The sequence below is a fragment of the Pan paniscus genome, chromosome 18, assembly GCF_029289425.2.
Source record: "Pan paniscus chromosome 18, NHGRI_mPanPan1-v2.0_pri, whole genome shotgun sequence".
NCBI classification, from domain to species: Eukaryota; Metazoa; Chordata; class Mammalia; order Primates; family Hominidae; genus Pan; species Pan paniscus.
Window position 1 is genome coordinate 57,808,111 of NC_073267.2, and position 12,671 is coordinate 57,820,781.

At 42.1% G+C, this 12,671-nt stretch overlaps 1 protein-coding gene across 3 annotated transcripts in view; it reads left to right on the forward strand.

Annotated features, from left to right (window-relative positions):
• LONP2 (lon peptidase 2, peroxisomal) overlaps positions 1 to 12,671 on the forward strand; it is a 115,055-nt gene that overhangs the window by 100,990 nt on the left and 1,394 nt on the right. For 2 of the 3 annotated variants that reach the window (XM_003819801.4, XM_034940114.3), the window contains 3 exons: positions 2 to 209; positions 596 to 786; positions 4,074 to 7,973. In XM_003819801.4, coding sequence (XP_003819849.1) covers positions 2 to 209; positions 596 to 786; positions 4,074 to 4,295 — 621 coding nt within the window. In that variant the 3' untranslated portion in view covers positions 4,296 to 7,973. Of the gene's footprint in view, position 1; positions 210 to 595; positions 787 to 4,073; positions 7,974 to 9,133; positions 9,180 to 12,671 lie in introns of those variants that run through there. The other variant, XM_024925812.3, reaches the window with a different exon arrangement.

The following is a 12,671-nucleotide window of genomic DNA, read 5'->3' on the forward strand; positions in this document are numbered from 1 at the left end:
GGTATCTCAGCGTTTGAGTCAGCCAGGAGTAGCAATAGGTTTGGCTTGGACTCCCTTAGGTGGAGAAATCATGTTCGTGGAGGCGAGTCGAATGGATGGCGAGGGCCAGTTAACTCTGACCGGCCAGCTCGGGGACGTGATGAAGGAGTCCGCCCACCTCGCTATCAGCTGGCTCCGCAGCAACGCAAAGAAGTACCAGCTGACCAATGGTAGGAGCCTGCACCCGGCCAGGCAGGCGTGACCCAGGAGGCGGTACCATTCCATGGCGGAGACTGGCATGAGCTCGAGACTGCCAGTTACACATCTAGCAAAGTACACACCGTTTTGAACCCCTGTGGAAATCCTAGTTCCCATTTCAGGACTATTTGACTAGTGCCTGAACTAGAAACTAATTCAAAAGGTTTATTTTGTTTTAATCCGACTTAGAGTAGAATGGAACTGTTCTTCCACACCCTCACTCAAATTGTACTGTCCACCAATATTTTGAAGAATTCATTTACCCAAAACATTCATTTTTGTTTGTGACTTTTTTTTTAGGAGAAAAAGAAAACAGGTTTAATTTTTCTACATTAAAGTCCCTTTTTCCTTTTTAAAGCTTTTGGAAGTTTTGATCTTCTTGACAACACAGACGTCCATCTGCACTTCCCAGCTGGAGCTGTCACAAAAGATGGACCATCTGCTGGAGTTACCATAGTAACCTGTCTCGCCTCACTTTTTAGTGGGCGGCTGGTACGTTCAGATGTAGCCATGACTGGAGAAATTACACTGAGAGGTCTTGTTCTTCCAGTAAGTATGAAAAAAACAATTTATATGGTTATTTTTTATTTAATTTTTGAAAATTAATATTATTTTTAAATACGGGTTTGCCTTCTTTCTATGAAAACCTTGGTTTTAAGTATATATTAAATTTTTATGCCTGTAACTAATTCATATTTTAAAATTTTGATCAAATAAAAGAAAAACTGACAATTTTTCACATTTTCCTTTTTTTTTTTTTTTTTTTTTTGAAATAGGTCTCACTCTGTTGCCCAGGCTGGAGTGCAGTGGTGTGACTGTAGCTCACTATAGCCACCAAGTCCTGGGCTCAAGCGATCCTCCTGTCTGTCTCCCGAATAGCTGGGACTATAGGAGCACGCCACCATGCTCAGCTAATTTATTTTATTTTGCGTAGAGACAGGGTCTCTCTGTGTTGTCCAGGCTTGTCTCGAACTCCAGGTCTCATGCAGTCCTCTCATCTCCACCTCCCAAAGTGCTGGGATTACAGGCGTGAGCCACCGCATTCAGCCCACGTTTCCCATTCTAAGATTTGCTAAGGGAAAAAAATATTAGTGTGGTCATCAGAAATATTGGCAGTTACATGAAAATTTGAGGCCTTGTTCTACTTGACAAATTGTTAAAGATATAGCACATGTGCAAAATGGGATAGTAGTTGTTTTTAACCTTTAAGCCCATTTCTTAAATTTGAAGTTTCTTTGAGACCTCCTGTCCCCCTGCAGAAAACTTTGCTAGTATAGAATGGAAACTCTAATAAAGATTAACCATATCTAATGACTACATTTTGAAAAGGTTCTATACATGTGGGGTCTTGAGGCTCCAGATCCTAAACTGCTTATAAAAATAGTGTGATAAAATGTACAGAACTTGAGAGTATTTAAAGTTATTAGTTGAGTATTAGTCTACAACAGACTAGACTACAATTTAGTCCACAACAAGATTTTGGCAGGTTCATAGCAAGATGAGGAAAAAAAAAGAAATAGTCTTTTTTCTTTTTTCTATCGAGATGGAGTCCGGCTCTCTTACCCAGGTTGGAGTACAGCAGCACAATCTTGGCTCACTGCAACCTCTGCCTCCCAAGTTGAACTGATTCTCCTGCCTCAGTCTCTCAACTAGCTGGGATTACAAGCATGCGCCACCACGCCCGGATGATTTTTTCTATTTTTAGAACCTCCATAGAACAAATGGGTTTTCTACCTGGTCCCCTCTCAGAGCAAATCGTAGCCCAAGTAAAGGCTTCTGCAGCCTCAGGAGAGACAGCCACAGCGGCCTGGGGTACACCTTCAGCTCCAGACCATTACAAGAGGCAGGATGGAAAGCAGCAGCACTTGAAAGAAAGGCCTGTGAAAGCTGGAGAAAACCTCCTTCGAGAACAGAGGACAAGACGGGGCTTTGAGATTTGAAAGTGGTCAAAGAATTATTCAGGAAAAAACTATAGTGAAAAACAATTTGTTGTTAGAACTCCAACATCTAAAAGGAGTTCTAACAAACAGGAAAATGGAATGGAACAAATTATCCAAGAAATAACTGAACATTTCCTAGAAGTTAAGGCATCTTGAGATCGAAAGGACCATTACTAACCAGGAAAAACATTTCATCCCCTTGACTTTTCAGATTACTGAGGATAAAGCGGCCTCAGCACTGACACTGGATGTGCAGTACCTTCAAAACTATGAGGGAAAATGGGCCAGGCGTGGCAGCTGACGTCTGTAATCCCAGCACTTTGGGAGGCTAAACAGGAGGATAGCTCAAGTCCAGGAGTTCAAGACCAGCCTGGGAAATATATCTCTACAAAAAATTGTTTTAAAAATAGTAAGGAGGCTGGGTGTGGTGGCTTACGCCTGTAACTCCAACACTTTGGGAGGCCAAGGTGGGCGTATCACTTGAGGTTAGGAGTTTGAGACCAGCCTGGCCAACATGGTGAAACCCTGTCTCTACTAAAAATACAAAAAATTATCCGGATGTGGTGGCGCATGCCTGTAATCCCAGCTACTCAGGAGGCTGAGGCAGGAGAATCGCTTGAACCTGGGAGGCAGAAGTTGCAGTGAGCCAAGATTGTGCCACTGCACTCTAGCTTGGGTGACAGAGTAAGACTGTCTCAAAAAAAAAAAAAAAAAAAATAGTAATGAAAGCTGTGAGGGAAAATGTTTTAAATCTAGTCTTGTATACATGGCCTTAATATCAATCAAGTGTGAAAGTAAAATATTTTCAAACATGCAAGGAATCAGTTCATCTTACACTCTTTTGAAGAAGGTACTTTGAAGGAGTACTTCAGCAGCATGAACAAAACCTTGAAAGAAGATGCCAGTGGGGCGGGAAGGCCTGGAGCAGCCAGCCAGTCTTAATTGGAGCAGATGCAACACATTACCCCAAAGCAAGAATACTCCATACTCTTCAAGTTCCTGTGGGCCAGGAATTCAGGAGAGGCTGAGCTGGGTTCTTGTGGCTCAGGGTCTCTGGCCTTACAGTCTAGGTTCCAGCCAGGCTGCAGTCACATGAAGGCTGACAGGCTGGAGAAACTGCTTCCATGGTGGTTGACTCATGTGACTGGTAAATTGGTCCCATCTAGTGGCAGGAGGCCCCAGTTCCTCACCTGATGGACTTGCCCATAGGCTGCTTGAGTGACCTCAGACATTATGACTGGCCACCTCCAGGGCAGGTGATCAAGAGAGATTGAGGCAGCAGCTCTCGTTTTTTGTGACTCAGCCGTGGAGATCATACAGCATCACTCCCACCACACTCTGTTTCTTACCGAGTCACAAAGCCTGGCCCACATTCAAGCAGGGGGACCATTGTAGACATGTTTGAAAGCCACCATAGGAGCCTAGTTTAGGGATACGTTTTCTTCATTAACCAGCATGGAGGTTCTGGCTTTAAACCTGTAGAGAGGGAAGTAACCCCAGCACACAGCTAAGCTCTGCAGGAGCGGCGCTCATGGTCAGAATCACGTGCTGCTTTTTCAGATCAACCTAAAGACTAGACGGTTGTGATTACACCTGAATGCCAATTTACTTTGACAGCATTTATAAAAACAATCATTGACAGAAGAGGAACTCATACCTATCAACAATTTAGAATCCCCCTCATCAGAGTCTTTAATATAACACCAATTGAAACATTAAAAAAAGATTACTACTTTCCTTTTTCCTGGCTTTCCTAGCTCATGCTATAACAAAACGGAAGATGATTTGGATGTTTTAAAATAGTAGTGGTTAAATTCAGTGAAAGAAAGCTGGGTCAGGGTTTCTTTCAGCTTGAGGGTGATCATTAACCCTAAAAACTTTTTTCTCTCCTTACAGGTGGGTGGAATTAAAGACAAAGTGCTGGCGGCACACAGAGCGGGACTGAAGCAAGTCATTATTCCTCGGAGAAATGAAAAAGACCTTGAGGGAATCCCAGGCAACGTACGACAGGATTTAAGTTTTGTCACAGCAAGCTGCCTGGATGAGGTTCTTAATGCAGCTTTTGATGGTGGCTTTACTGTCAAGACCAGACCTGGTCTGTTAAATAGCAAACTGTAGGTCCAAATCTCAGTTTTTTAGAATTTTAAGTTATGAAGTGCTCAAAGGTACTGACACAGTTGATTTTATTCACACCATTAGGGGTATGCAAGATGTCCCTGTTTTATAAACATAATCACAACAGTAATAAACCTCAAGTAGTGACTAGTGTTTAGTATAGAAATATAAGATGTTGATTTAGTAAACTGATAAAAATCGAATTCTTGTCTTTTTAGTGGGATCCTTACTGTCCCTGGAAAGATACAGCATAGTGGTTCTCAGCACAGTCTCCAGAACAGAAGCATCTGTAGTACCTGGTAACTTGTTAGAAATGTACATTCTCAGGCTCCACAGCAGGCCGCCTGAATCAAATCCTGGGAGGTGGGGACAGAAATCTGTGTTTTAAGAAGCCTTCCAGGTAATTCTGCTGCACACTCAAGTTCAGGAACCACCGGTATAGACCATTACCTTAGTGGATTTACCTGTAGAGTTTATTGGATCCTGAAACCAATCAATTACTTAGAACTAGGCAAAGATGAAAGTATAGCCAACTATTCTTGGCTATATATATATATTCAAGTGGGCCGGACGTGATGGCTCACACCTGTAATTCCAGCACTTTGGGAGGTCGAGGTAGGCAGATCACCGAGCCCAAGAGTTCAAGACAATCCTGGCCAACGGGGAAACTCTGTCTCTACAAAAAATATACAGGCGTGTTAGCATGTGCCTGTAATCCCAGCTTCTTGGGAAGCTGAGGCACAAGAATTGCCTGAACCCAGGAGGTGGAGGTTGCAGTGAGCTGGGATCGCGCCATTGCACTCCAGCCTGGCTGAGAGCGAGACTGTCTCTAAAAAAGAAAAGACTCAAGTGGACCCTACAATGAAGCCTACACATCCCAATAGAAGCCCCTTCTTATGCTGAGGGAAGCAGCCCTCAGAACATGATAGCTTGTATCCAGCAGAGTGGCACGTGCTGGCACACCTCACAGAAGCACCCTGGCCCTGGATGCCTGCAACCTCAGAAGAGTGCAGCTCCCAGAGGGAGGCAGCCATCCATCTGGGATGGTCCTAAGCATGGAATCCTAACTCCTGATTCCGTCTCCTATTTCTTGCTTGGCTACGCCAGTTCCCAAATCTGGTAGATGTCCATGCCCATGTGCTCCTGCTGGGACTCAATTCAGGCTATGTATGACTATGAAGTCAGGCTTATCTGCTTACTGGCTGTGTGAACTTTTTGTATCTTGGTTTTCTTCATCCATGAAATCCAAGTAATACTACCTAATTGTTACTGTGGAGATTAAGTTCAAATGCAATGTGAAGTAATATTAAGCAATTTCTAGTTATTATTCTAGCCAGTAATGGACTTCAGAATCTTTTATTACACAATATAAGAATATGTATGTAAAGACATTTTGGAATTTCCTGGATGAGAAAGAAGTCTGGGCTGGGCATGGTGGCTCACGCCTGTAACCCTAGCACTTTAGGAAATCGAGGCGAGTGGATCACTTAAGCTCAGGAGTTCAAGGCCAGCCTGGGCAACATGGCAAAACCCCATTTCTACAAAAAATACAAAAATTAGCTGGGCATGGTGGCACCCGCCTGTAGTCCAGCTACTTGAGGCTGAGATGGGAGGATGAGGGAGGTCGGGGCTGCAGTGAGCCAAGATCACGCCACTGCACTCCAGCACCCTGGGCGACAGAGTGAGACCCTGTCTCAATAAAAAAAAAAAAAAAGGATTCGGCCAAAATACTGTGATAAAATAGCAGGCCTGCTGATAAAAGTTTATCTGAATGCATTGAGAGGAAAAGTCCAGACCTAGGACTAGTTATGGCAGTTGGAGAGAAAGAACATCAGGATGTTTGAAAATATGCCATTGACTATCTTAACTACTGTAATTTTATCATTTCCAACGTCATCTAACGGGGGACTAGAACAAACTGTGAATTCACTTTCAGCAACCAGAGGGCGCTAATCCACACCCACATCGCTCTGCCCTGTTCCACCCAGCAGGGGCAACAAGGATATAACTTGGGGTTCTCGGTATTCTTCCTTTAATCCTGACACAGGCAGCCTTGCACTTTGTAGCAGCAGGAGGGCACTTGCTTTAAGCATGTCTTTCGAAAGGCATCCATTGAGAGAATAATGCATTCTCCCCTTGCTGTGTATGACATGGAACAGTATGACCATTGCACTAGCTTTGTTTTTTGTTTGTTTTGTTTTTTTAATTCCAGGGGTGGGAGGTTGGTTGGTTGAAGTCTAAGCTCTTCCTTTTTCACCTGGTTTTTTTTTGGGGGGGGGTGGGGGATTAGGGGTGGGGCAGAGCCAAAATTTTAACCATTTTTAAGCATATAATTTGGGGGCATCAGTTACTGGATCTAAGCATGTCCACTATACACGCTTTTTTTTTTTTTTTTTTTTGAGATGGAGTCTTGCTCTGTTACCCAGGCTGCACTGCAGTGGCATGATCTCGGCTCACTGCAACCTCTGCCTCCCCAGTTCAAGCAATTCTCATGCCTCAGCCTCCCAAGTAGCTGGGACTACAGGTGTGTGCCACCACGCCCAGCTAATTTTTGTATTTTTTAGTAGAGACAGGGTTTCACCATGTTGGCCAGGCTGGTCTCAAACTCCCAACCTCAAATGATCCGGCCACCTTGGCCTCCCAAAATGCTGGCATTACAGGCGTGAGCCACCACACCCGGCTTACATGCATTTTTTATCACCACAAACTGAAACTCTGTACCCACTGAAAAAGAGCTCCAAATTCCACCCTCACCCCAGACCCTGGTAACCACTATTTCACTTTCTTTCTGAATTTCCCTTCATATGAGTGGGATCAAACAAGAGTTGTCCTTTTGTGTTTAGCATTCTTACTTAGCAAGCCATCAACTGCTCGAACAGTCACTGGGGCAACTACTTTTCGCCCGGTATCCTCCAGAAAAGAAAGATCTGGAGGGTCAGGCCACTCTTTTTCTTCAAAATAATGGGGTGCAGAAGGGTAGGGATGAACCTCTTCCTCCTTTGCCACTTTAGCTTTAGCTCAAAGGAACTCCAACTTTTTATTATTTGCAACAGTTAGCTTTCTTTGTTTCACATCTCTGCCTTGCAGAACCATGACCTATCAAGGTGTTTTGTCAAACAAAAACTAATACTTTCCCTGGGAAAAAGCCATGTGGTAGCAAGTACCAGAAATTTTTATGGCCAAATAATACACCACTATATCCATAGACCGCATTTGGTTTATCCACTCATCTGCTGATTGTTTCCCCCTCTTGGGTATTATGAGTAGTAACGCTATGAACATGGGTGTACACATCTCTCTTGAAGTCCCTTCTTAGGTCCTTTAGGGATACATATCCAGGAGCAGAACTACTAGATCACATATGCTAAGGTCTGAATGTCCCCCCACCAAATTCGTATGTTGAAGCAACCACCAACGTGATAGGTGAGGCTTTAGGAGGTGATTATGTCATGAGAGCTCCATCCTCATTAATGGATTTAGTGCCTTTATAAAGGGGCTCAAGGGAACCAATTACCTCCTTTTTGCCCTTCGATTCCCTTCCACCATATGAGGACACAGCAACAGGCCCCGTCCTAGAAGCTGAGACTGGGCCCTCAATAGATGATACCAGTCTGCCAGCACGCTGATCGTGGGCTTCTCAGTCTTCAGAACTATGAGAAATAAATTCGTACTTTTAAATTACCCAGTCTCAGGTATTCTGTTACGGTAACACAAATGACTAAGACAACAGGATAATTCTGTTTAACTTTTTGAGAACTGCCAAACTTTTCCACCGCAGCTGCACCATTTGACATTCCTTCCAGCAATGCACAAATGTTCCAGTTTCTCCACATCCTTGCCAGCACTCATTTTCTGGGTTTTTTATAATAGCCCTCCAAATGGGTGTGACGTATTTTGATTCTATGTCCCTAATGACTAGTGATGTTGAGCATTTTCTAGCATTGATTTTTAAGATGTTACCCAAAGACCCCTTTATCAAAATAAGCTGGATTTTTTTATTGAAAATTATTAACTCTAGGAATTTTAGTTAACTAGACTTAGGGATATGTGTATTTTACCAGTATTCCACGTTTTATGCATGGGTTTTTAAAACTTCTCAAGTATTAAAACTAAAAGCTTTAGGTGCTTTGCTTATCAAGAAATCCTACACTGTCCACTGGAGGCATCCATGTTTTTACTTGGCTCTGCCCCTTTAGTGGTCCCTCTGAACCTTACCTCAAACCATGCATCTGGGGCAGAGATCCTTACTTGCTTGGTGGTTACAAATGCAAATACAGTGAAGAATGTCATCTTTGTGATTGATTGTTCCTGAAATAGTTCACGAGAAATCCATGACCGTAAAGTACTGTGATTGATAGTGATGTCTACCACTGTGAGCTTCCAGTACTAGGTGATTGGTCTGCATTTACAGTGACCAAAATCAACTATGTGGCCAGGTAATTCACTGCTGAGGGCTTTGGATTTTCCTTTATGAACTACTGAAATGAGGTCAACTTGACTATTACTAAGGGACATTTTGCTACAAAGGGAATTTTGCCAATTCCCTTTCCAAATCTAAAATTTATTTTAACCAGGATTTTAGATGTAAACATCAAGTAGTTTTGGTTGTTTCAATGAAGTAACATGTTTAAGCTCACATTATTTGAAGTACTTCAGTTCCTATCCCCATGAAAATTGTATCCAGCAGCTAAAAAAAAAAAAAAAAGACTACAGTTAGTCATTATCCAATTTGATGATTTATGGTCCAACACTAATGCTCATTTTGTTTGTTTGTTTTACGAACATTTGGTGGATACCACAGTGAAAACTGCACTTAAAAAAAAAAAAAAAAACGCTGAAAGAGGAAGGAGATATCAAAAAGGTCTGAATAGACAACAGGCAAATCTGGTCAGTGGTCACTGAGATGTTTTAAAAGTTACAGCAAAAGGACTTCTAAAACAATTTTAGGAAAAGCTTTGTCATGAAAATTCATTTCTTTGGAAATACTGTAGTTTGTACTTAATGACACTGTCAGCACATTTCTAGGCAATACAAACTCTTGAGGCTAAATCCTCATCCTGACATGACAGTGCAAGTCTGTCAAAATGTGACCCCAAAACCAGGTGTCCTTTTGCTCCATTATTTATATCTGTAAACCTATTATTTTCAGAATTTAGAAAGGCCTAAGAAAATTACATCTATGATAATAAAGTGTATTTCTTTGTCAAGTTTCTAGAGCTATATAAGGATAGCGAAAATATTTGGTTCAGCAAGACACTGGGGTATCAAGTCAGGCATAATAAGCACTTTATAGCACATCTAGCCTTCCTCATTCCCTTACACAGTGGACATCATACCCTTTTGTGGAGGAGGGACCAGGCAGAGATGGTATTTAAATAAAAACTGGTAGATACAGAGTCAGAAGTCAACCCAGGCAGTTAGAATCTACAACCCACACTGTTTGCCACCAAATCTTAGTAGATGCTTGATAAGGAATTTTGTTTGGATGGTGCCATTTTTAGATAAACGTACGTTTCTTTTGGTAAATTCAGGTTAGGATCATAAGCAGTAAACTACCAAATACTCCTTTGTGTTTTGAACATGCACACTGGATGAGTGGGGAAGGGAATGACAAAGCTTCAAACTCTGGGTCTGTGTAACACTCTATCATCTGTACCTTTCATGTTTAACCTACACAAATACCACAGTCCTGCGTGGTAGTTCACACACACTATTCACCCTGTCGAGTTTCGACATTACTTTTATGTCCATTCTAATGCAGCAGTCACAGACTGACCCCCCCAGGTATGTTGGATTTGATCCATTATTTTCTTAATTTGGATTACTTACCAATTCTTCTAATCAGGAGTGTGAATGAAATAGAATTCTACCATTAGTAGAATCACTGCAGATGTTTCTAAATATGAAGAGCTTTTGGGGGTTGGAGGCGGCACACTATTATTTTGGTGAGCTAATAAGCTATCTACAGCCACTTACATACGTTTGAAGTTTGCAGAAAGGTGGGTCTTAAAATCATACATATTACAATAAAAATTACTCACAAAGGAAAAACTGTTCCCCAAAAATTAACACACCAAACTGGCCCATGATTAAATAGGACAATTTCAAGTTTAAGGGTATAAAAGCAATAGAACAAAGTTAATAAGTATCTCCCATACCTACCCCATGTACAGCCTCCTGAAAGACACCAAAAATAAGAAATGGAGGAAGTCTTCGTTACAACAAGCAATTTCAGGACAAGAGTTATGCCTCATAAATCAAATGTGTAATGGACCAAGAAATATGGCTATAGATCTTACCTCTATAGGCTAAGAATATGAAGACCCAAATGCAAATAGTTAATACTAAAATGTCAAGCTTATTAACTGTTAAACACAAAATGTACTACCTTAATTTGCCTAAATTAGCAAAACAGGTGAAAATGAAAATGGAAAACTTCACACAGTTACTGGTGTCCTCTGGAACCTCTCCAGAAAGCAATGATGAAGTGTGTAAAAAATAATCCCAAGAATATAAACAGAAAACATACAGATATGTTCATGGTTTACTTATATCCAGCAAGAACCTAGGTAAAATTACAGTGAATCCTCAAACTAACAAAAATTATTTTTCCAAGATTATTAAAGTGGTGAAACACTCAGATGACCATGTTGTGTGATGAAAGGCCTACACGGTAATACATAAAAGGGCTCCCAAAATCTTTGAAAATAAACATGTGGCTGGAGCCAGCTGCTCATGCCTGTAATCCCAGCACTTCAGGAGGCCAAGGCAGGAGGATCACTTGAGCCCAAGGGGTTTGAGACCAGCCTGGGCAACATAGCAAGACCGCATCTCCACAAAAAAATTTAATTAGCCAAGCATGATGCTATACACCTGTACTCTCAGCTATGCAGGAGGATGAGATGGGAGGATCACTTGAGCCCAGGAGTTTGAGGCTGCAGTGAACCGATTGCACCATTATACTCCAGCCTGGGTGACAGAGGATGAGCATATGTACATACACATAAAAAAAACTGGAAAAATAAAAATGTCACCTGAGTGGACAGTTAAGATTACACATCTCAATTGTATGTGCAGTTTTATAATTTCCAAAGTCTACGTGAACTTTATAATCAAAACAATAGTAAAACTACAAAATGATATACCTCCACGAATATACCCAATATGTTTTGTTTTTTGAGCCAAGAGTCTCAGTCCGTCACCCAGGCTGGAGTGCAGTGATACGATCTTGGCTCACTGCAACCTCCGCTTCCTGGGTTCAAGGGATTCTTCTGCCTCAGCTTCCCTAATAGGGTGTGCCATCATGCCTGGCTTTTTTGTACTTTTAGTAGAGACAGGGTTTCACCATGTTGGTCTCGAACTCCTGACCTTAAGTGATCCACCCACCTTGGCCTCTCAAAGTGCTGGGATTACAGGTATGAGCCACAGCCAGCCACGTTTATTTTGAAAGAGATTGGGAGCCCTTTTACATATTGTAATGTAACCCTTTCACCATACAACATTAAATATGGAATAAAAGTCACTTTTTCCAAGCACACATGCTAATGAACAGACCTGAATATAAATCTGTGGTTGAACTGTCATTCTCTTTCACCATAAAAATGGCTACCAAGGCCGGGCGCGGTGGCTCACGCCTATAATCCCAGCACTTGGGAGGCAGGCGGATCACAAGGTCAGGAGATTGAGAACATCTTGGCCAACATGGTGAAACCCCATCTCTACTAAAAATATAAAAATTGGCCGGGCATGGTGGCACGTGCCTGTAGTCCCAGCTACTCTGGAGGCTGAGGAAGGAGAATCGCTTAAACCCGGGAGGCCGAGGTTGCAGTGAGCCGAGATCACGCCACTGCACTCCAGCCTGGGTGACAAGAGTAAAACTCCGTCTCAAAAAAAAAAAAGCTCCACAAGCACATTATAACCAGTTCAAAAGATATTTATGTAAGGAAGAGACTACACAATCATCTTTTCTGAAAATGGATAACAGAAATAAACTCTTATCCAAAATTATCCAGAATCAGTGGTGGGATAAGGGTGAAGTCCAAATTTTCATTGACTTTCTAGGCTTACAGTACCCATAAAAACCACACAAAATTCTCTCACCATTCAGAAGGCAATTTCAGAATCTTGCCATGTGCCTCAAAGTAATTAGCAACAGTTAACTACATGGTACTGAAGGCATAATGGTAGCTAACATTCGCTGGATGCTGATATGAGCAAAGCACTGTTTCAGGTAACATACCTGTACCCCATTTAAAGGTTTTAAGTATCTACCATAATTTAACCCCACTTTACACATTAGGAAACTGGGGCCCAAGGTCACACAGCTGGTTAGTGGGGTAGAGCCGAGACTGGCACTTAGGTGCCTGGAAGTCTGGCTGC